At 41.6% G+C, this 24,036-nt stretch overlaps 1 protein-coding gene across 3 annotated transcripts; it reads left to right on the top strand.

Annotated features, from left to right (window-relative positions):
* The first annotated feature begins 1,360 nt into the window (after positions 1-1,360).
* On the top strand, positions 1,361-4,953 carry BBS10 (Bardet-Biedl syndrome 10). 3 transcript variants are annotated; one of them, XM_008256822.5, is made up of 2 exons: positions 1,361-1,641; positions 1,997-4,953. In XM_008256822.5, exons 1-2 carry the CDS (start codon positions 1,457-1,459, stop codon positions 3,972-3,974), a joined length of 2,163 nt encoding a protein of 720 aa, XP_008255044.1. In that variant the 5' UTR covers positions 1,361-1,456; the 3' UTR covers positions 3,975-4,953. The 3 variants fall into 3 exon arrangements, with proteins under 3 accessions (XP_008255044.1, XP_008255045.1, XP_008255046.1); XM_008256823.4 differs by having other exon boundaries at positions 1,373-1,516; XM_008256824.4 differs by having other exon boundaries at positions 1,377-1,501.
* The last annotated feature ends 19,083 nt before the right edge of the window (positions 4,954-24,036 follow it).

Here is a 24,036-nt window from a genome sequence, read left to right as displayed (position 1 = left end):
GAAAAAAATCTTAATATTACAGATTTATATTAAATACATATGAAAAGGTTTTTTCCTCCCTAAATCACCTAGTAGTCCATAAGGAGTCAACATGAAATGATTTCCAAGAAGCCATTGCTTTGTAGTTTTCCTCCACCATTCTCCCTTCTCATTCTTGCTCTCCCTCAGGGTCCACTTACTGATTATCATTGGTTTATCTTATTGGGAGGAAGAAAAAGAAGGGCCTACAAGTTTCTCTTATCCTTTGCCTAGGAGTAAGGAGAACCCTCCAGTGTTCAACCTCAGTGAAACATCTGCAAGATCATCTTCTTTGAGTCTAATAGGTGTTGTGCTATTATGCAAAATTAATCCGATGCATCTTATACCCCTTTCTTGACGGAATAATGTGCCAGGGGAATGGTGATCTACCACAGTAATATGATGCTTGTATTATAAATATTTGCATATTATATACCTGTAACAATGTATTTTGTAAACATTCTCCACCTCTTCAAAACCTTGAGATTTTTTACTTTTATATATGTCACTCCATCTTTTCTAAGATGAGAAAAGCAAGAACCAAAGATACTTGCTGCCATAGATGAATAAATTCCAGAGCAAACTCGGGCCTGAATCCAAAGCCCATACTCCTAATTGTGTGTGCACGTGCGATTACTAATAGTACATACTTTTTGCCTTTGGACTGTGTCCAATAATTTTTAAAGCACTCTATTGATCATCACTGTGACAAATGTATTTAAGTCCAAACACCAAACACCGATCAACCCTGCTTAAAAAAAAATTAAAAAAAAAAAAAAAAAAAAAAAGCAAATTGTGGAGGCTGGAGTTTCATTGTAGTGCTGAACCAAGTAGATGTGTCAAAGCCGGCCGCGGAAGACAAAGCGTGCAACTCGTGGTCGTGGCCAGAATTTTTCCCATCGGTCTTGCATTCCGCAACTGCTTTCGTTCTGGGAAGGAAAGCAATTGATGGGGAGTGTGGAGTGAACACGCGTGTATCCGCGCAGTTTTAGCACGTAAAAAACAGCTTCCAGCGGGAGGTGGGAAAAACAGCTGGGTTCTACTGGGTTCTACTCGCTGTGCCCATTTGCTCCTTCACAGAGGCACGGTTCCTGGGAGTCGAAGGGATATCGGGGCGGGGGGATGTGACTGAAAGCGAACGTGTTCACGCAGTAGCTGGGAAAAGACTTAAAGAGTTCAGGTTATGGGAAAGATCCGGTGATTCTCCCTCTGCGCGGGCTATGAGCCTGAGAACACCTATTCGCAGACTGACGAGTATTACCGCCCACTGGTTTGAAAGGCAGCCTGCTCGTCCAACCAAGAAGCCGACCAGTGACAGCTTCCGGTGTTGGCTCGGACTGCCGGTTTCTTCCCCGCCTTTTCCGTTTCCTGCCGCTCCCAGTCCTGTTCGATGGGGCCCGCAAGCTGGTGACGTGAAGAGGCCCAGACCCCAGGTTCTATGGCAGCCGCTGGGTCTGTGAAGGCGGCGTTGCAGGTGGCCGAGGTGCTGGAAACCATTGTGAGCCGCTGCATGGGCCCCGAGGGGCGGCAGGTTTTGTGTACGAAGCCCACCGGCGAGGTGCTGCTCAGCCGGGACGGAGGCCGCCTCCTGCAGGCGCTACACTTAGAGCATCCCATAGCCAGGTACCCGCGTACCCTTCTAGCCTAAAACCGGGCACCCCAGGCAGCCTCCCTCAGCCTCTTGTCCCGACCTAAGGCTACGCATCTGGAAAAGCTGACCTCAGTTGAGACCAGGGTACTCGGTGTTGGAGCCTTTCCCAGGGACCCCTGACTTTTATCAACTCCCAAGAACATTTCGATTTCCTCTTCTCCCCACTCCACCCAGCCCTAGAAACTTGGAATAGAAGAAAGTAACTTGGAAAAGATAAAACTAAGAATGTATATTAAGGGGACTTTTTATTTATATCTGAAAAACTTGATGTCGGTATAGGAAGCCAACCGTGTGAAAATCTGAGTTGCTTTATTTCTTTTTATGCAGGGTAATAGTGGCATGTGTTTCCAGTCATCTCAAAAAAGCAGGAGATGGTGCTAAAACATTTATTGTCTTACTTTGCCATTTGCTCAGAGGACTTCATGCAATCACAGATAAAGAAAAAGGCGATTTGATGTCTGAAAATATGCAAACCCATGGAAAGCATTGGAAAAGTTGTTGTCAGTGGAAATGTATTTCCCAAGCTCTTCTGACATTTCAGACACATACATTAGACAGTATTATGGACCAGTACTTGAGTAGACACTTTCTGTCTATCTTTTCTTCATCTGCTAACGAGAGAACATTGTGCAGGAGCTCTTCAGAGTTGCTCTTAGAAGCATACTTTTGTGGAAGAGTGGGAAGAAATAATCACAAATTTATTTCACAGTTGATGTGTGACTACTTTTTCAAGTGTATGACTTGCAAAAGTGGAATTGAAATATTTGAATTAATGGATGACTATTTTGTAGAGTTGAATGTTGGGGTCACTGGCCCTCCTGTTTCAGATTCTAAGATCATAGCGGGGCTTTTGCTTCACAGAGATTTTTCTGTGTACTGTCCAGCAGATGGTGACATAAGAATAGTGATGGTAACAGAAGCCATTCAGCCTCCTTTTACAACTTCTGGATCAGAGTTTTTTCTGAATTCAGAAACACAGTTTCAGACTTCTCAATTTTGGATTATGGAAAGAACAAAAGCAATAATGAAACATTTAAATGGTCAAAATGTAAAATTGCTCCTGTCTAGTGTAAAACAACCAAATTCAGTTGTTTATTATGCAGCACTAAATGGCATATCAGTGGTGGAGTGTTTATCAGCAAAAGAAGTTTCCCTTATCCAGAGAATCACCGATCTTTCTCCATTTGTACCACAGGCCTCTTCACAGTATGACATTTCTAACACTGCTTTGGTGAAATTTTGTAAACCATTCATCCTTAGATCTAAAAGATATGTTCATCTTGGTTTGATTAGCACATGTGCGTTTATACCACACTGTATAGTTCTTTGTGGACCAGTGCAGGGTCTTATTGAGCAACATGAGAATGCTTTACATGGCGCATTTAAAATGCTCCGGCAGTTACATAAAGATCTTGATCTAAGTTATATTAGATATGCCAGTGACCAAAATGATACATTAAGTATCCCTGTTTCCAAAAATAGGAGAGAAAATGATCAGTTAGTAGAAACTGGAAATAAATCTATACAAAGACCATATCAGGACACAGTTGTAAAGGACAAAGATGATTTGGAAAAAACTCAAACATATTTAAAAGTATACTCAAATTTGGTTGTTTCAGATATAGAATTAGAAGCATATATTCCATGTTCAACACCAGAACTAACATCAGAAGATACATTCCAAATAGATGAAACACTGAGATGTTTGTCTCCTGGAGAACACAGGATAATTGGTGATTGTGCCCCATTAGCGGAGGGTAATTCCATTGCCAATTCAACAACAGAAAACATGAGAACAGAAATATTTTGTGAAAACTTACAGATCACAAAAATTACTAGAAAACAGAGCATGTCGCCAGTGAAATACAACTCACTAGATGAGGGTACTTGCCAGAGTTACTATTCCTCATCTATACCAGCAGGTTCTGTTTTGCCAGTGGGTGGCAACTTTGAAATCTTGTTACATTACTATCTAACCAAGTATGCCAAAAAATGTCAATCATCAGAAGAAACCATGGTTAGTATGTTAATAGCTAATGCACTTTTAGGCATTCCCAAAATCCTCTGTAGGTACAAGAACGGAAAGTACAGCTTTCCACACCTATATTTAAAAGCTCTCCATGCACTGGAAACCAATCAACCTGTGGTAAGCAGTCAGACAGGTTTAGAATCAGTAATTGGTAAATACCAGTTATTAACTTCAGTTCTCCAGTGTTTGATAAAAATATTGACCGTTGATTTGATAATCAGTATTAAGAGACAGCCTCAGAAAGTTCATCATCAAGATTCAGAAGATGAACTATAACTGCAGAAATCTTTATTAATCCAATTCAAGCCATGAAGTAAAGCAGGGATGTGATTACTAATTCCCAGGTCAACTAAGTCTACTTGGGAAAGCAGCATGACTTTAAATGACTTCTGAAGAAGTACCCTAGGCCACCAGACCATGCAGACAAAAATACTGGGCTAATTTATGAGAGTAAACTGGATGAAAGAGGGTTTTGGCATGGGGGAGCCAAGATCTGCCTAAATCTCTCCTCTCTATGTCTCAGCTCTTTGTTAATCTGTGTGTCTAGGGGAGAATAATTCTTTTTAGCTCCTTTTTGCTTTTCTGCATCTTTTTTCATTTTTGCTATCCCTCTTTTACCTTTCCTATTCTTAGTTCATAGAATCACTTACTCTCAGTGGATTTGTTCTTCAAATTCCATTTTAATTGTTTATAAGATAAATATGTCATTTGCTTCATTTAAAATAGATTTTCCCCATTCATGGTCATATATAACGTGAATAAAAGTAAAATTTTTTCCAAAGAGCAATATAAATTAGTTTTTACTTTTATGTAACCCTTGGTTTATTTCCATTTTATTTGGAAAAACTTGGATAGATTTTTACCATTCAATACATGTTACCAGAAAAAAGACAATGCAAAGAACTAATTTTTGTAGTTAAAAGTTAATATCACAAAGAATATTGAATTCATACTTTGATTTTCTTCTGGCTCCTAATGGCTTGCAGAGATATTTTATGTACTTACTGGCTTTGCCTATATTTGGTACTTAGAGTTCAATAATGGTTTCTAATGTGAAGTTACAAATGTTTGTGTTATTTTAAAAGCTTTTAAATGCAACTAATAACTGCATCTAACAGTGGATATGGACAGTCTTATCTGCTTTTAGGAATTCTCTGTAACACTCAAAACAGTCTTAAATTGTCCTACATTTAAATCATATATTGAAATGTATTTGGTGAATAAAGAAGTGTTATCTTTAATCCATTTCTCTAAATACATGTTTCACAGTGTCCTTATTAAACAAATTCTTAGTGTTTCTTGTGTACCAGATGCTGAATGTGCTGTGCCACCTTACATATTCCCTCACAGGTTAGTAGGTAGATAAGTCACACTACTTGGTTGGGATCAAATGTAGGAAAACTAAGGAAAAGAAGCATTACAGTTGAATAAGTGGTGATTATTCATGTACAGAAATCATAGAAAAGCCTACTTCTGTAACGCTGTTTAGTTTTTTTATTTACTTTTTAAAATTGCTTGTCAGGTCGTTCTGCTTTATTTTGTTTTAAGTGCTCCTGCATCATTGAAGACATTGAAAGACGCTTATGGACATGCTCAGTGCTTTGCGTATGGTAGGCATTAATAACTATAAATAGCCTGTAGTCCAGAAGCCCCTTTATAAACTGTGATTGAGTCTTTGTATGTTTGATACCTGGTCCAGTATCTTACACACAATGATTATCCAATAAATACCTATCGAGGACCTATCTGTTGCATGAATCAGTCATTTGGTCCTCAGAGACGAGGTTGTAATTATTTAGCTGTGTTTTGAGAAGGAGCCAAAAATGTAAGTGTCTACACAAAAATAATTTTTGAAAATGGTAATGAAGCTTCCATAAGTTATCCTAATTTACAGAATAACATGGGAGAGTTTGCTTTTGGTGGGTCAATAGGAGAGGAGTTTTTTAAAAATGTGATTATATTTCATTTAGGCCCTCTACCACAGAGTATATGAGATGACCTTCAATAAGACCATACAAAATTAGGATAAAATTGGAATAAAAACTAAAGAATCAAGAACAAAGAAAATGTAAAGACAATTTAAAATCAAGATCATGTTCCTGTTTTCTATTGCTGCATAATGAATAACCCCAAAACTTAGTAGATTTGAATCATTATTTCTTCTTGATTCTGGGAATTGACTGGACAGCTTCCACTGTGTTCTGTTGGTTGAACAGTCACATGGCTCACCTAAGATTCAAGGGAGGGGAACCCCGGTTCCATTACTCAATGGAAAGAGTGTCAGTGTCACATAAGAAGAGCACGTGGGATGGGATATATTGAGGCAGCTATCTTTAGAAAATACAATCTGCTACACCATGGGAAGATGAAAGAAAATGCACATTAACTTCTCACCTGAGGTTTTTATTATTTCTTGAGGTTAACATGTCAATCCACCCCACACAAATTCATTTTCTTTATTAACATCTGTGAACCTTTCAATTTTTCCTCTTTGGGCCACCTCAAGGCATTTTATTTTCAAGACAATGGGCATTTTATAATTAAACATCCTTTAACTGCCTCAGCCGGAGGAGCTGTTTAATCATGTTATACAGAAAGTGTCAGGATTTTTGTGTTTCAGGCTGAAAGGGAAGAGAAAGAGGAATGCAGTTTGAGCCTGAACCTTTATCAGAAATTGCCTGTCCCCTCCCAGAAAGAGTAGAAAATGTCTTTTTCATTATCACAGCTCAGCCAAGATAAAAATTATAGTTCACAAACTGTGTTACAGCTTTTGTAGTAGCAAGATTGGTAGCAACCTAAACTATAAACAAATAAACAAACTAAAAGGAATGGGATCAGTGATTTGGGAGGAAAACATGGGTTGGGAAGAAGTGGGAAGGAGATTTAGTGTTTACTTCAGGTCATTTTTATTTTTGAACCATTGGAATACTCAAAAATTTAAAAATAGATCTATCGGCCGGCGCCGTGGCTCAATAGGCTAATCCTCTGCCTTGCGGCGCCGGCACACCAGGTTCTAGTCCCGGTCGGGACGCCAGATTCTGTCCTGGTTGCCCCTCTTCCAGGCCAGCTCTCTGCTGTGGCCAGGGAGTGCAGTGGAGAATGGCCCAAATACTTGAGCCCTACACCCGCATGGGAGATCAGGATAAGTACCTGGCTCCTGCCATCGGATTAGCGCAGTGCGCCGGCTGCAGCGCGCCGGCCGCGCCGGCCATTGGAGGGTGAACCAACAGCAAAGGAAGACCTTTCTCTCCGTCTCTCTCTCTCTCACTGTCCACTCTGCCTGTCCAAAAAAAAAAAAAATCTAGAACAAGCACGTAGAAGGTGTTCCCCAAATAGTAATAAAATAATAAGCACCCTAATCTGAGGAAATGTAAGATTAGTATTGGAAGAAAGCCTATGTGAGAGATACTGTGACAAGTCAGGAGAACTTTGATGGAAGAATAAAAGGGATACAGCACAAATAGGGGATATTCTGTTAGCTGCCTGGCTTAGGGTTTTCTCAGCAGTTCTGGAAATGTTAGAGCATTCTTGCTTGGCAGGTAGCAAAGAGATGTGAGCTAAGGAAGAGTGCCAGCAAGCAGAGCGGAGTTCATTTCCCTGGAGGATTTCCACAGGTCTGGGTTTGGTTCCTCCTGTGTAAACTTACCATCAGATTTTGTCAGTGTCCAGAGGATGACTGTGTCTTGGGCTGACTGAAACCCAGCTTGTGAGGATGATCAATGTGTTTACAATGAGAACTGTCCCAGGAACTAGAGTATTCCAGATCCGTATGACTAGTCCTTCCTTTATGGGTGGATCTCTATGGGAAATAAACTAATCAAGTGCTTACTCATTATGCTTAGACTCAGAACAAGAGAAATCAAATAAAGCAATGTGATGCTCTTCCCAGACTATTCATGTTCCTGTTCCCCATGGCTCAGTCCTGGCCCTCCTCTATCCATGCTTGCTTCCTAGGAGATCCTGTCTAGTTCCATAGCTTGGGTAACACTAGGTTTTGGTAATTCCAGATTTTAAATTTTCAGTCAACTTAGGAATTCCAACTCATGTATCTAGCTGAATAGCCAGCTTCTTCTTGGATACTTCCCCTTAGTATGTCCAAAATAGAATTGCTGTTTCCCAACCCCTAAACCTAGCCTTTCCTCTGTTGCCCCATCTCAGTTAATGGTATCACCATTGATTTTCCTTCAAGTCCTTTTGGCTTCACATTTGAAATACATTTCAAATCCACCAGCTTCTAACCATTGCCACTCTTAAACCACTTAAACTCTTATCCTGCCACAATCTCCTAATTCTTTTCTTTGCTTCTATCTTACCTTGTAATTCTCTAGAGTGATTCCCCCACTCTAGGACAATTAGAGTACTCCAATCCACTGATTGACTCCCCAAATGCCCACAATAGCCAAATTAGGCCAGAGCAGGAGCCAGAAATGTAATCCTGTTCTCCCATGAGGGTGGCAGGTATCAGTAACTTGACCCATCACTGCTGCCAGTTGGAGTCAGGCTCTCTGATAAGGAATGCAGACATCTTAACCACTAAGCTCAGTGCCCACTCCTTTTACAACTTTTAAACCTACAAAAAATTGCAAGAACAGTAAAATGAATACATACAGATTCTTCATTTTGATTCCCAAATTAACATTTCACTACCTTTATGCATGTACACATACATGCACAGTTATAAGCATGCATTTTAACTGAACCATTTCAAAGTTAAATTGTAGACATCATTATACTGTATCCCTAAATACATCGGTATGGATTTCCTATGAACAAGAAATTTCCCCTACATAACAAAGTGGTATTTTGAAAATGTAAATCAGATCATTCCATTCCTATGCCAAAAGTTCCCCAAAGATTTTTCCTGCACAGGGAATTAGCTTCATCATGGTCTGCAAAGCTATGCCCCTATCAGTCCCTTAGATCTTTTTTTTTTTTTTTTTTTTTTTTTTTTTTGGCAGGCAGAGTGGACAGTGAGAGAGAGAGACAGAGAGAAAGGTCTTCCTTTGCCATTGGTGCACCCTCCAATGGCCGGCACACCGAGCTGATCCGATGGCAGCAGCCAGGTACTTATCCTGGTCTCCCATGGGGTGCAGGGCCCAAGCACTTGGGCCATCCTCCACTGCTCTCCCTGGCCACAGCAGAGAACTGGACTGGAAGAGGGGCAACCGGGACAGAATCTGGCGCCCCGACCGGGACTAGAACCTGGTGTGCCGGCGCCGCAAGGCGGAGGATTAGCATAGTGAGCTGCGGCGCCGGCCAGTCCCTTAGATCTTACTTGCTGCTCTCCCTCTTGCTTTCTCAGGACCAGTTAAATTGTATCTCAGGATAAATTAGACCACACTGAGATAAGTAATCCCAAATCTGAGGTTTAAAACAATCTAAGTATTTCTTGTTCATATTACATTCTTTTGGTCTTCTGCCTACTCCATTCCAGACTTCTTTCTTATTCGTGCCTAGATCTAGACTGATTGAGCAGCCACTATCTAGAGCATTGCCAGTCATTGTACCAGAGGGAAAAAAAAGCTTTATAGGGTCTTGTATAGCTCTGTCCATAAATGTCATTGGTTATTTCTGCCCACCTCTCTACCTGGAAGTAGTCACATGATCCTACCCATCCCTAGAAGAACTAGGTAAAGAAGTCCTACTTGGTGCCTTAAAAGAGAGAGAACCAGAAGCCGGCACCATGGCTAACTTGGTTAATCCTACGCTGCGGCGCCAGCATCCCATATGGGCACCGGGTTCTAGTCCCAGCTCCTCTTCCAGTCCAGCTCTCTGCTGTGGCCCGGGAGGGCAATGGAGGATGACCCAAGTGCTTGGGCCCCTGCCCTGCATGGGAGACCAGGAGAAAGCACCTGGCTCCTGGCTTTGGATTGGCGCAGCACTGGCCATAGCGGCCATTTGGGGAGTGAACCAACGGAAGGAAGACCTTTCTCTCTGTCTCACTCTCTATAACTCTACCTGTCAAATAAATAAATAAAAGGTATAAAGAGCTGTCCCTCTTTAGATTAACATTTTAAAAAAAAAGAGCACCAGAATATTTGGCAAATGGCACCAAATTGGCCTTCATTCTGTCCCCTGAACACACAAGTTCATTCCAGTGTCCAAGCTTTCCACTTCCTGTTCTGTCTGCTTAGAACTCTTCCCCTTTGATATCCACATGACACTTTTCCTAAGTCCAGCCCCAGTATTCCTTTTTAATCCCTTCAGTCCATATATTTTATTTAGGAATTGAATGCATTTATATTCAACATTATTATTGATAAGTAAACACACCAGTGTCACTCGATTTTTTTCTGGTTGTTATATGTATCTTTTGGTCGTTTCTTTGCCTCTTGCTGATCATCTTTTTTGTTTGGTGGTTTTCTTTGTTGATGAGGTTTGATTTTCTTTTCTCTTTTGTTTACTTCACTATTAAAATTTGTATTTTCATGTTTTTTTTTTCATGATAGCAGTTATTATCCTGTCCTTTCTAATGTGGCGCTCCCTTAAGCATACCTTGCAGGGCCATTTTGGTCGTGATGAATTTCTTCCGTGTTTGCAGCCAACTCTGGGTATGGAGTGCCCATTAGTTTTGGTGGGTTGTATCAGGGCAGGGCCATCCTTATGGTTTTATAAGGGTGTGGTGCAGAATGCCTGGTAGAGTTGGGAAGAGGGGGGAGAAGGTGCCTGTAAGTGTCTGAGGGCCACACAGGGACCAAGCCAACCCTGTGTATCCAAACTGGACAACTTTCAGTATCAAGGACTGCAAGAGTAACTTCATTTGGGCCTCTGGGGCCAACTACTTGAGTTCTTCACAGCTGTTTGCTGGGATGCAGGGTGGTTGGGCAGGGCCTCAGTGGTCTAAACTTTGAAGCGTAGGCTGCTCAGCTGTTTCTAGGAGGCACAGGATGGTGGATGGGGTGGTTAGTTGCTTTGCAGGTGCTTGGGCCAGCTGAGCCACTCAGGAAGGGCTATTCAGCAGCTTCCTGGGGCCAAGAATAGAGCCATTGGACGGCTTCCCAGGTAGCAACAGGATAGACAGGGCTGCCTGGCTACTTTCTAGAGCCAAAGGTGGTTGGGCAGGGCTGCTTAGGTGTTTTTTGAGGCAAGAAGAGGCTGGGTGGGGCTGCCCAATTTTTCTGGGGACCTCTACAGACTAAGCCATGAAGGGGATGTTGTCACAGGGCGAGGTTGGCAGAGCTGCTGGGAACTGCTGCCCAGCTGTTTCACAGGGCCCTGGGATAAGGCTGGGGAATGAGGCTCAAAAAGACTCCTGCAGCAAAAGCCTGGGAGGACGAGGACTTAATGTTGGCTGCGCTCTTTCTCACGGGCAATGCCGTGGTATGGTAACCCAGAAGATCCCTTACCTCAGCTCAGAGCCTAAAAGGCTACAGAGTTCTACAGCAGCAAATGTCTCAGCTGTTGGTGGTGAGTGGGGACTTTGGGGGCTCCCTGCTTACCATTTTCCTACCTAACAAATCCCTCTTGGTTTAGGGTTGATATTGAGAGTGTTTAGTTTTCTTCCTTATAAAGCTTCACATATCTCCATGCTCTGTAACATCTAGTCCTGTGTTCAATTTCCCACCCCATTTCCCAATGGGTGGAATTGTCTTCTTGGTATTTTTTGTGTCTTGTTTTAAGAAATCTTTGCCTACACTAAAGGGTTGGGCCTTTGAGTGGTAACTATGAATTCTTAGAAAAATATTGGATTTCAGTAATCTCTTTATAGATACTAAATATAAGTATTTAAATATATACATATGACTAGATAAAGTATCTGTAATATATAAGAATAGTAATACATATAAATATTATATATATATAAAACCAAACAATCTGATATAATCCATTCACACCAAGAAAACTGTTACAATGTAAGTGGTAAGATAAAGAAAAGTTATTTACAAGTTAGCTTTTTTTTAACTTACAACAAGCTTGCTTTGATATATTCTTCCAAAAAACATCATCCCAGAAATTCTTTATATAGTACAATATGCTTAAATTTCTTCATTAGAATTGCCTTTTACTCATTAGTCTCTTAGAAATTCCTCCAGTCAGCAGCTTCTCCAGAAATCTAGAAAACAGCTCCTGGTACTGTAACATAAACCAGTCTGCAAAGATTTTATAACAGCACAGCAAAATGAGTTTGCGTTTGCCATACTAAACATCTTTAGCATGCCACACTTGGTCTTGCTTACTTGTCATGCTCAGCGTGGCATGGGACAAAGGACACGGGCTTTACAACTACACTGACCTGTGTCTGGACCCTGGATCTACCATTGTGTCCACTATTGTGCAGTTATATAACCTTAAAGAATTTGCTTAAATTTGGTGTACTTCCCTCCTGGTTTTCTTTCAATTCTCCTGTTGTGTAGCAAATCATCCCCAAACTTGGTAGCTTAAAGCAGCAAACACTCATTTGTTCCCATAGTTCCTGTGTGTCAGGAATCTGGGAGTAGCTTCAGTCTGTGGTTTAGGCTCAGAGTCTTTCACAAGGTTAGAGTCAAGGAATTGGCTAAAGCACAATCATCTGAAAATCTGCAGGCTGAAGGATCCAATTCACTTAGTCATTCACATGGCCATTGGCAGGAGACGTCAGTTCTCTATGACATGAGCTTCTTTATAGAGCTACTTGGTGTACATATCACATGGTAGTGGACTTCCCCCAGTATGCATAACCCAACAGAAAGCAACATGAAAATACAGTGCCTTTTATGATAAGGCTGATTGTTTTTATTTAGTTTATTGGAAAGTCAGAGTTACAGAGAGAGGTAGAAACACACACACACACACACGCACACACACACAGAGTTCTTCCATTTGCTGGTTTACTCCCTAGATGGCCACAGATACCAGGGCTGAGGCAGGCTGAGGCCAGAAATCAGGAGCTCCATCCAGGTCTTACAGATGGGTGCAGGGGCTCAAACACTTGGACCGTCTTCCACTGCTTTTCCCAGGCCATTAGTAGGGAGCTGGATCAGAAGTGGGTAGCCGGGACTTAAACCGGTGCCCAAATGGGATGTGGCATCACAGGCAGCATCTTTACCTGCTACACCACAACAGTGGCCTCTATAATGTCACTTCTGCATTCTAATCATTAGAAGTGACTCACTGAGTAAGCCTACAGTTCAATGAGGGGAATTCAGCTCCGCCCTTTGGGGAGAGGAGTGTTGGAAAATATGGATGTAGTTAGTAAAACAGAAATAATAATACAGACCTTCTTATACCTTTGAAAGAATCAGAAATAAACCTCTAGAGCAGTACTAGCTTCAAAATATCTATCTCATCCTAATTGAATACCTGAGACTATTATTATGCTATATGCTTAGACTACAGCCTTAAGCAACACCTGAGTCAGTCCCTGCCTTCATAACGAGAAAAAAAAAAATGGAAGGGTTCTATAATAGTGGGTTTTTTATAACATAGGTTTTAGGTTGCATCCTAAGTATTAATTTCTGATGTAAAAAAAAAAAAGACTAAGTCACATCTACCTGGTGGTTTATCTGAAGCCAAAAACCTAATATGTGAGCACTGTATATGTGTGTGTGTGTGTGTGTTAGTGGGAGAGGGGGATAAATATATACCCAATAAAGCTATAGAAGTTATTAATATTAAAAATAACAGTGTTTTTTCTTCTTACTATTTGTTGAACTGTTTGTAGGATTAATTTTATAAGCATAAAATAAGCAAAGTAGATCATTGTAGAAATTGAGAGGGAATAAGAGAAAGAGAGGAACAGTGAGAGCATGGGCAGGAGAGTAGGGTGGGAAATATCACCATGTTTCCAACTCTGAATATATAAAATGCATGAAATTCATTCACCTTAAAAACAAAAAATTAATTAAAATATATATGTTTTTATAACTATGCACTAAAGGGAGGAACATTTTATAGGTAAATCAAGTAGCTTTGATGTAAATGCTGGGTTTTTTAGTTCTGTTTTTATTCTCAAAACATGTTGTTTGTTGTATGCATACAGCTGTAAGCTCAACTGATGCTTAACAGTGGAATTTAAGAGATTATTATTTTATTACAAAACCAGTAACAACTGAAGCAAAACAGGGTTTCCTGGCTCAAAAACTGATACAGTGCCTGAGATATCATCCTTGGGCAAGATATGCCATTAGGCTTTTGAAGTTAGCTTTCATCAGCCAACCTCTTGATGTTATCAACATAAAAGGTTGTTAATGAAAAAGAAATGGATAACATTCCATTATATAAATATATCACAGTTTATTCATTTGAAACAAGGGGACTGAATGGCCTATGACTGCACAACACTATGAATGCATCCTGGAAACATCTGTATAAAATACAAAATCTGGCAGATGTAGTCAATGCTGTCACACAAATCAGTGTAACAGTCCCCTAGCAGAGTGCCTTGAGATGCTAGTGACTAAAAGAGCATGGTATGATTTTCTTGGTGTGAATACTATTCTGTTTATTGATGTGGGAACTTGTTACACAGGTTATTCAGTTTATGTTATGGAGGTGTATATCTATGATATGTACACTTTTACATATATAAGTTATAAAAAGCAGAATGATTGCAGAAGGCCTGTGCCATAAAACAGAGAATTGGAATAAGAGCCCACACTTTCACCAATATCACAGCACAGATTGCCCAAATAAAAGGCTGCTGCACGTCTGTCCATAGAACTGTCTTCCTGAGAAGATACTTGGTCTTTTTTTTTTTTTTTTTTTTTTGACAGGCAGAGTGGACAGTGAGAGAGAGAGACAGAGAGAGAAAGGTCTTCCTTTGCCGCTGGTTCACCCTCCAATGGCCGCCGCTGCAGCCGGCGCACCGCGCTGATCCTGGCAGGAGCCAGGAGCCAGGTGCTTTTCCTGGTCTCCCATGGGGTGCAGGGCCCAAGCACCTGGGCCATCCTCCACTGCACTCCCTGGCCATAGCAGAGAGCTGGCCTGGAAGAGGGGCAACCGGGACAGAATCCGGCGCCCCAACCGGGACTAGAACCCGGTGTGCCGGCGCCGCAAGGTGGAGGATTAGCCTATTGAGCCACGGCGCCGGCTACTTGGTCTTTTTTTAATTGTTAAATTTTAATAGATCAAATTGTATTTACGATTTGCATGTATCCACACTGTGAAAAAACGAAATCTAGCAATTCATGTGCCTTACTTCACATAGTTATCATTTACATTCACTCAGCAATTATCTTTTTTTTCTTAATCATGTTATTCCTATTTTTTTATTTCTTTTTTTTATTTAGTAAATAGAAATTTCCAAAGTACAGTTTATGGATTACAATGGCTTCCCTCCCCCATAATTTCCCTCCCACTCGCACCCCTCCCATCTCCCGCTCCCTCTCCCATTCCATTCAAATCAAGATTCATTTTCAATTCTCTTTATATACAGAAGATTGATTTAGTATATATTAAGTAAAGATTTCATCAGTTTGCACCCACACTGGAACACAAAGTGTAAAATACTGTTTCAGTACTACTTATAGCATTACTTCACATTGGACAACACATTAAGGACAGATCCCACGTGAGAAGTAAGTACACAGTGACTCCTGTTGTTGACTTAACAATTTGACACTCTTGTTTATGGTGTCAGTAATCTCCCTAGGCTCTAGTCATGAGTTGCCAAGGCTATGGAAGCCTTTTGAGTTCGCTGACTCTGATCATATTTAGACAAGGTCATAGTCAGAGTGGAAGTTCTCTCCTCCCTTCAGAGAAAGGTACCTCCTTCTTTGATGGCCCCATTCTTTCCACTGGGATCTTACTCACAGAGATCTTTCATTTAGGTCTTCTTCTTCTTCTTTTTTTTTTTCTAGAGTGTCTTGGCTTTCCATGCCTAAAATACTCTCATGGGCTCTTCAGCCAGATCTGAATGCCTTAAGGGCTGATTCTGAGGCCAGAGTGCTGTTTAGGACATCTGCCATTCTATGAGTCTGCTGTGTATCCCATTTCCCATGATGGATCATTCCCTCCCTTTTTGATTCTGTCAATTAGTATTAGCAGACACTAGTCTTGTTTGTGTGATCCCTTTGACTCTTAGACCTATCAGTGTGATCAATTGTGAACTGAAATTGATCACTTGGACTTCACTCAGCAATTTTCAAGAATGCAGTATTCTTTAGTCACCATCCCAATGGATCTTTTGAATTATTCCTCCTATGTAACTGAAATTTTGTATCTGTTGGCCAACATAGCCCCTAGTAACAATTTTCTCTCTGTTCCTAGGAGATCAACTGTTTTAGATTCTGTGTATGAGAATCATGTTATGTTTGTTTTTCTGTGCCTGTGTCATTTCATGTAACATATCATCCAGGTTCATACATGTCACAGATTACAGGACTTCCTTTTATGGCTAAATAATATTCTATTCTGTATGCATACTACATTTTCTTTGTTCATTCATCAGTTGATGGACACTTAGGTTGATTCCATGTCTTGACTAATGTGGATAGTACTGCAATGAACATGGTAGTACAAATATCTCGTTAACATTCTGATTTTATTTCCTCTAAATATGTACCCAGTAGTAGGATTGCTGAATCATAGCATATGGTGGACCTATTTTTAATTTTTTGAGAAACCTCCATGCTGCTTTCCACAATGGCTATACCAATTTATAGTCCCAGCAATAGTGGGCAAGTGTTCCTTTTTCGCCACATCCTCACCTATACTTGTTAACTTAACAGGTATCTCATTGTGGTTTTAATTTGTATTTCCCTGATGATTAGTGTGATGCTGAGTATGTTTTCATGTACCTATTGGCCTTCTGTATGGAAGATACTCCTCTGACCACATGGCTTCAGGAGGGAAAAGAAAGTGGGAATGCCACTTAGTCAAACCACGCAATCAGTAAGGTGACATACATCATAGCCCAATCATCCTCAGGTCCTTATTTCTAGGTTTGGGGCTTTACATAATGAGTCCAGCTGCTTAAAGACTTGCCCAGATATTAATTGTGAAAATGCTTGGGCATGGCATTCCTATAGGACTTTTAAGTTGGAAATCTACCTTCTTGTACTTCTGCTTCCATTATTTATAAGAAAATTTATCAAGCACAATTATATTGAATTAAATAAACTTGTGATCACATGAGGTAAAAACCCCACCCACATCATGAAAAGATGAACCCAAACTACACAGCAGTAGGGAAGGCTTGAATGCGGAAGCATTGATGAAATACAACTCTGGCATGTGAAGTGAGAGCTTAGAGTGAGTAATAAGGGACAGAGAAAGCTTACCAAAGGGAAGTGAATTTGAGTTGGAATTTGAAAGAAGGAATTTAAAAGCATAAGTTAGACATGAAAATATAAGCAGAAAATTGAGAGATAGAAGCAGTATAAACAAAGGTACTAAGAGATTAATACACAAAGGAAGCTTAAAATAGACTGGTTTATGGCTCAGAGTCTAAGACATTCTATTCAAAGAAAGAGTCCAGTGATTAAAAGTAATTTGACCTTTATTGGAATCTTTCAAGGAATGTCCACCATCCCACTGATAATCCCAAGCATCATTTCTTAAAATATCCTTTTCTACATTCCTTGAGGACTAATATCTCTTACATATTGGAGTTGTGATTAGAGCAGAGGTTGGCAGACTTTTTCTGTAAAGGGCCAGAGAGTGAATATTTCAGTCTTCACAGGCCAAATGAGCTCTGTGACAGTTAGTCAGGTCTGCAAATGGAGCTCAAACGCAGCCATCACAATATGTAAATGATGGCTATGAGTACATTTCAATAGCACTTTTTTTTTTTTTTGACAGGCAGAGTGGACAGTGAGAGAGAGAGACAGAGAGAAAGGTCTTCCTTTGCCATTGGTTCACCCTCCAATGGCCGCCGTGGCCAGCGCGCTGCAGCTGGCGCACTGCGCTGATCCGATGGCAGGAGCCAGGTGCTTCTCCTGGTCTCCCATGGGGTGCAGGGCCCAAGCACTTGGGACATCCTCCACTGCACTCCCTGGCCACAGCAGAGAGCTGGACTGGAAGAGGGGCAACCAGGACAGAATCCGGCGCCCCGACCGGGACTAGAACCCGGTGTGCCGGTGCCTCAAGGCAGAGGATTAGCCTAGTGAGCCGCGGCGCCGGCCTCAATAGCACTTTTTAAACAATACCAGATGGCAGGTTGTATCTGGTCCACAGATCATATCTTGCTTACACCTGAGCATACTCTGTAAAGTTATCCTCTCCTGTCCTGTTTATTTAAAAATAAATATTTAACTTTATTTTGTTTATTTGAAAGGCAGAAATTGAGAGAGAGAGAGAGAGAGAGAGAGAGAGTGTGTGTGTGTGTGTGTGTGTTTCTATCTGCTGGTTCATTCCCCAAATTTCCACAACATCAGGGGCTAGATCAAGCTAAAGCTGGGAGCCAGAAACTCAATCTGGGTCTCCCATTTGGCAGAGATGCAACCACTTGGCTATAACCTGCTGCCTCCCAAGGTGTGCATTAGCAGGAAGCTGGTATCAGGAGCTGAGACTTGAACCCAGGAACCCCAACGTGGGATGCAGCATCCCAAGTATCGTCTCAAATGCCCACCTCTGTCCTTCCTCCATCATTTTGCTTCTTTCTCATAATTCAAATTTTTTCCTTATGATGTCAGGTTTTTTTGGCTTTTTTTTTTTTTTTTTTTTTTTTTTTTTTTTTTTTTTTGCTAAGAATCAGGATCAATAGGTAAAGAAAGTTTATCCAATTGAAATTTTTTTAGAAATTAATTTGGGGCCAGCGCTGTAGCATAGTGGTTAAAGCCACCACCTGCAGTGCCGACGTTCTATATGAGTGCCAGTTCGGGTCCCGGCTGCTCCACTTTGATCCAGCTCTCTGCTATGGCCTTGGAAAGCAGTAGAAGATGGCCTGAGTCCTTGGGCCCTGCACCCATGTAGGGGACCTGGAAGAAGCTCCTGACTCCTGGCTTCGGATAGGCCCAGCTCTGGCCGTTGTAGCCAATTAGGGAGTGAACCAGCAGGTGGAAGACTCTCTCTCTCTCTCTCTCCTTCTCTCTGTTTCTCCCTCCCTCCCTCCCTCCCTCTCTCTTTCTCTCTTTGCCTCCCTGTAACTCTGCCTTTCAAATAAATATACCTTTTTTTTAAAATTAATTTGGAAGAACCTTATAGGATTAGCTGTAGTGAGTGTTCACAGAAAGCAAAGAGACCAATTGAGGGATTATTGTAAAGAATTTGTGAAATAGGCATAGAGTCTATACTATAATGTCAGCTAGGAATGGACAGAGGGAATGAATATGGAACAAAATGTGCCTCAAAGATGCCTGGACTTGACACTAATTAGACATGGGAATAAGTCAAAAATGGAAAGTAAAAGATAACTAGGATACAGAAACTGAGTTAGCAGGAAAATACATGAATCATTTTTCCTACTTTAAAAAATTTTGAGAAACCAATAGAGAGACCACACCCTTTGGTTTATTCCTCAGATGTTCACAACAGCTGGAGCCAGGAGCTGAGAACTCAATCCAGGTCTCCCACATGGGTGGCAGGGACCCAACTACTTGAACCATCATCACCTGCTGCTTCCCAGGATACATGTTAGCAGGAAGCTACAATCAGAAGTGGAACTGAGAGTTGACCCCAGACACTGATGTGGAATACAGGCATTTTAGCTACTGAGTCAAGCACCTGTCCCTTGTCTGCTTTTTGAATTCACCTCATTCCCCTATAAATATTAGTATTGCCTTCCCTCCTGTCCTCTCCTCTTTTCCCTCTTCAGAAAATTTATCTGAGTGACATGATTCAGATTCATGACTTTATTACATAGCCAATGATTTCCAAATCTGTTATCTCTGGCTCAGGTGTCTGGTAAACTGAAGACCCATTTATTCACCTCTATTATGTGAATTTATGAAGACTCATGCCTCTTCAACTCAGAGCCCAGTTGAAATTTGGTTTTACTTTTAAGCTAATGAATCAGCCTGTTACTATTTTATGAAAGAAACAGACTCCTGGGTCAGAGACAGATGTCCTTATTGTAGCACATCAACAGCACAGCTATCAGCATGTTGATGTCAGTTACTCTTGTGCCCCAAGTTCCATGAGGGTGAAATGGGTGTCAGTGAAGGTTTGTGCTTGCCTTGGATTACATTACAGGAAATGGACATGGAGCTTCAGAAACCTACTCTTCTATAGTAAGCAGTGGACAGGCCTGTTATTTGTTCTGGAAGGAGTCCTTCGAGGTTGCTCATCACAAAAACAAATGGACAAGTGGCCCAGATAGAGTTGCACAGGTGTGGTATTGTCAGCGTACTCAGCTGGATATGTCAGAGCATGAGACCCTGAGAAAACTGTCTGACACTCAATCTGTCCAAAACTGAATTCAACAAACTTTTTCCTTAAATCTGCTCTTGTATTTCTAGTTCTGGTGAAAGGGACCACCTTCTACCACAATAACTCAGACCAGGAGCTGGTAGCCATCTTAGGGTTGTCACTCCCCTAATCCAGTTAGCTATGGGACTAGCTTCCTGTGGTTGCCATAACCAACTGGATTTCTTATAGAAACAGATATTTATTCTCTCACAGTTTGAAAATCAAGGTACTGAAGGGCTGTGCTCCTTTGGAAAACTCTTAGGAGAGTCTGTTTCTTGCCTCTTCCAGCTTTCAGTAGCTCCAGGAGTCTCTTAGTTTGTAGCCACATTACCCTGGTCTCTTGTTCTGTGGTCATATCACCTCTTCTTTCTCTTCTGTCAAATCTCTCTCTGCCTCTCTCTTATAAGGACCCTTGTCTTTGGATTCAGAGCCTACCCAGATAACCTAAGATATAACCCTTCCTCAAAAATCCTTCATTTTATAACCTTTGACCATGTAAGATGATTTTCACAGGTTCTGGGGCTAGGATGTGGACATATCCTTCAAGGGCTACCTTCAGTTGACTGCAGCCACTGAGTACCCCAAAGAATCTATTGTGGTCACTTTTATGCTATAAGTATCAGTTGGACTTAGGAGTTATCAGCATAGAAGTATTGAATGAAGCTGTGAAAATAGATGAGTCTTGGCCGGCGCCGCGGCTCACTAGGCTTGCGGCACTGGCACACCGGGTTCTAGTCCCGGTCGGGGCGCCGGATTCTGTCCTGGTTGCCCCTCTTCCAGGCCAGCTCTCTGCTGTGGCCAGGGAGTGCAGTGGAGGATGGCCCAAGTCCTTGGGCCCTGCACCCGCATGGGAGACCAGGATAAGTACCTGGCTCCTGCCATCGGATCAGCGCGGTGTGCCGGCCATTGGAGGGTGCACCAATGGCAAAGGAAGACCTTTCTCTCTGTCTCTCTCTCTCACTGTCCACTCTACCTGCCAAAAAAAAAAAAAAATAGATGAGTCTCAGTTCAGGAAGGAACTGTTATTTATGGAAATAGATGTCTTAGTACACTTTAAAAAAATAATCACACAATTCCTATAAACTAGGTATTTCCTCCATTTTGCATATTTTGATAAAACTCAGGTTCATAGAGGGCAAGGAATTTTCAGTCATTTGGTGACAAGGAACTGAGTCAGGAATCAAATCTGGATTTCAATAAGAAAGACCCATCATTTTTCTACTGTGTTGCAATTCAGCAGCCTGCTTTTGGAGAATAGTGACTCCATCATACAGTTGTTGAGTATGTGAATGAGTTGATATGGATAACTCCTGGGATACATAGACTTCTTGGGGAGGCTGTGGAAAGGAATTTGTAAAAGTCAATGATGTGGGGTGGGGTGGCAGAGAGGAGAAAGATGAGCTTGGATTGACAACAAGTACCTGTTGGAAAAATAAGGTAAACTCTGAAGACAGAACCTACTCAAAAGGCCAGGACACATGAGCATAATTTTTTTTAAAGATTTATTTATTTATTTGAAAGAGAGGAGAGAGAGAGCAGAGGGAGGGGGAGGGGGAGGGGGAGAGGGAGAGAGAGGTCTTCCATCTGCTGGTTCACTCCCCAATTGGCCGCAATGGCTGGAGATGTGCTGATCCGAAGCCAGGAGCCCCCTTATGGTCTCCCATGCGGGTGCAGAGGCCCAAGGACTTGGGCCATCTTCTACTGCTTTCCTAGGCCATAGGAGAGAGCTGGATCAATGGGCGCCCATACAGGGTGCCGGCACTGCAGGCAGCGGCTTTACCCTCTACGCCACAGCACTGGCCCCGTGAGCATAATCTTGATAGCCAGAGCTGGGGCTCCTTTCTTACTGCTACATCAGGGAGATTCTTGCCTAAAGCTTGAAGTAGGTTTCATATGATGGTAAATGATTTCACCACAGCAATTAGATGGGAAGGGCAGGAACCAGGAATATCTTACCACTTGCTAAATTGAACTAAAATATTCTTAGGAGCAAAAAATATACCTGACATAAAAAATATCAACAGTGTTTTTCTTATGATAATGATAATGATAAGGAGGAATTTATTGAGCATCTGTGTTGCAGGCACTTACAAACATTATCTTATTTAAGCAATCAGTAAGCCATATGAATAATATATTAATTATTTTATAAGAAACATAGACTCAGCCAAGAGAAGTGACCTACCTGACCTCATATATGTAGTTAGTGAGTACTATGCCAGATTCAGACCCAGGCTGTGTGAGTCCAAGCTGTATACTTTCAATCACTAACCTATAATATCTTACCCTTCTTTGTATTAGTTTTCAAGGTGTTTTAAAAAAAGATCAGCGGCTGTAGTAATGAAGGACAGGCTTAAGTCTAACCTATGTTCTTGTATTGGCAAGGGTTCCACAGCAATAACTCTCACTGTCCCCAGAAGATTCCCCCATACTGAAAGAGCAACATGGTGCATGGATGCCCTGTAACTCAGTAACCAAAGAATCACTTTCTTGCCAGTTCCTTGGATTTGCAACCCCGTGTCCCGAATTTCAGTCTGGGCAAAATAAGAATGTCCATGACAGTCACCTGCCTTCCCAATAGTTCTCTAGGAGACATCGGAGGCAATCTAGTGAGAATCAGCACTGCTGAGGGGCATTCAGAGTCAGCTTCTCATGTTCCCAGAACAATGATGCAAGAAAAAAGAAACAAGAGCAGAAACCGAAAACCAACAGTTCTGGGTTCTAATGCTAGCTCAATGATCTTGTGAGAGATACTGAACCTTCCTAACTGTTATTGCAATAATGATAATTATAATCATTGCTGTTGGAGACTAAATGAAATGATACATGAGAGTGCTTCAGAAAGTTCACGGAAAATTCCCATTATCTTTTAATGCCATTTTCCATGGGCTTTTTGAAGTGCCCTTATACCTTCAGTTGTGGGCACAATGCTATACAGTGGGAGTGCTCCATTGAGAACAGAGTCATAGTTGATTCTTTCATAGGAGTCCCTGAGCAGACCTTGCCCAGGTCCAACTTGGATAGGTGTAAGAGCTCTCCTTTCATGTCACCACCATGCCTGCAGGGGTATGGGGCCTCACTCTAATGTTGCAGATGTCTGGCTACTGCATGGTTATTTCTCACACCAGAAGGTACAAGCACAAACAGCCTTTGTGCTGCATGAGGAACAGGCACTGTCTTGTTGGGATTTTCTCCTCCTAGAAACCATCATCACCAGATTTTGCCCTCTCATCTGAGTGAGCCCTCCCCTGTCCTTTTGTCAGCACCAGGTGTATTTTACCTGCAAGATTGGTACATTAAGCTTGTGATTATAAAGTAAAATGAAAGTATTTTATTATAAAAACTAAAAGAGAAATAAGAGGGGAAATATGATTATGTTCTTTGAATTGTATCTATGAAATCTGTTCTCTGTATACTAATAAAAATTCCTAAAAAGAAACAAAAGCAAACACTTCAAATGTGCATCTTCACTCCATTGCCTTCCTCTTTTCACTTAGATTGGCAGCTTTTACATGTTGTGGTCAGGTAGCCATGACCTCTACTGCTTAGGTGAAAGACCCCAGAACTGCACCTGAGAAACTTACAATGGAGTGACTTTCTCCCAGTGTGTTAAGTTTTCTTTTTTCTTTCTACATGTTATATTCTGTGAACTTGCTTTTATTTGAGCAGTTGCTCTTGGGTTCTTGTCATGTTGCTTCTATCATTATTCAAGTCACAGATTTGGAGCTCAGTGAATTGTAAGTACAACCTAAATACAAAGGTTTCCAGCTCAAAATATTCAAGATACCAAGTAGGGTATCCATTGACCTGCTGTCCCTCCAAAGATCCCACTGAAATAACAAATAATTTAAAAATTATAAGTAAGCAGCTGGCGCCGCGGCTCACTTGGCTAATCTTCCACCTGTGGCACCAGCACACCAGGTTCTGGTCCCGGTCGGGGTGCCAGATTCTGTCCCGGTTGCCCCTCTTCCAGGCCAGCTCTCTGCTGTGGCCAGGGAGTGCAGTGGAGGATGGCCCAGGTGCTTGGGCCCTGCACCCACATGGGAGACCAGGAGAAGCACCTGGCTGCTGG

This window comes from Oryctolagus cuniculus, chromosome 11, assembly GCF_051225735.1.
Source record: "Oryctolagus cuniculus isolate XC-2025 breed Fujian yellow rabbit chromosome 11, ASM5122573v1, whole genome shotgun sequence".
Taxonomy (NCBI): Eukaryota; Metazoa; Chordata; class Mammalia; order Lagomorpha; family Leporidae; genus Oryctolagus; species Oryctolagus cuniculus.
The sequence above is the reverse complement of the archived record's forward strand: the minus strand, read 5'-3'. Positions and strand labels throughout refer to the sequence as shown.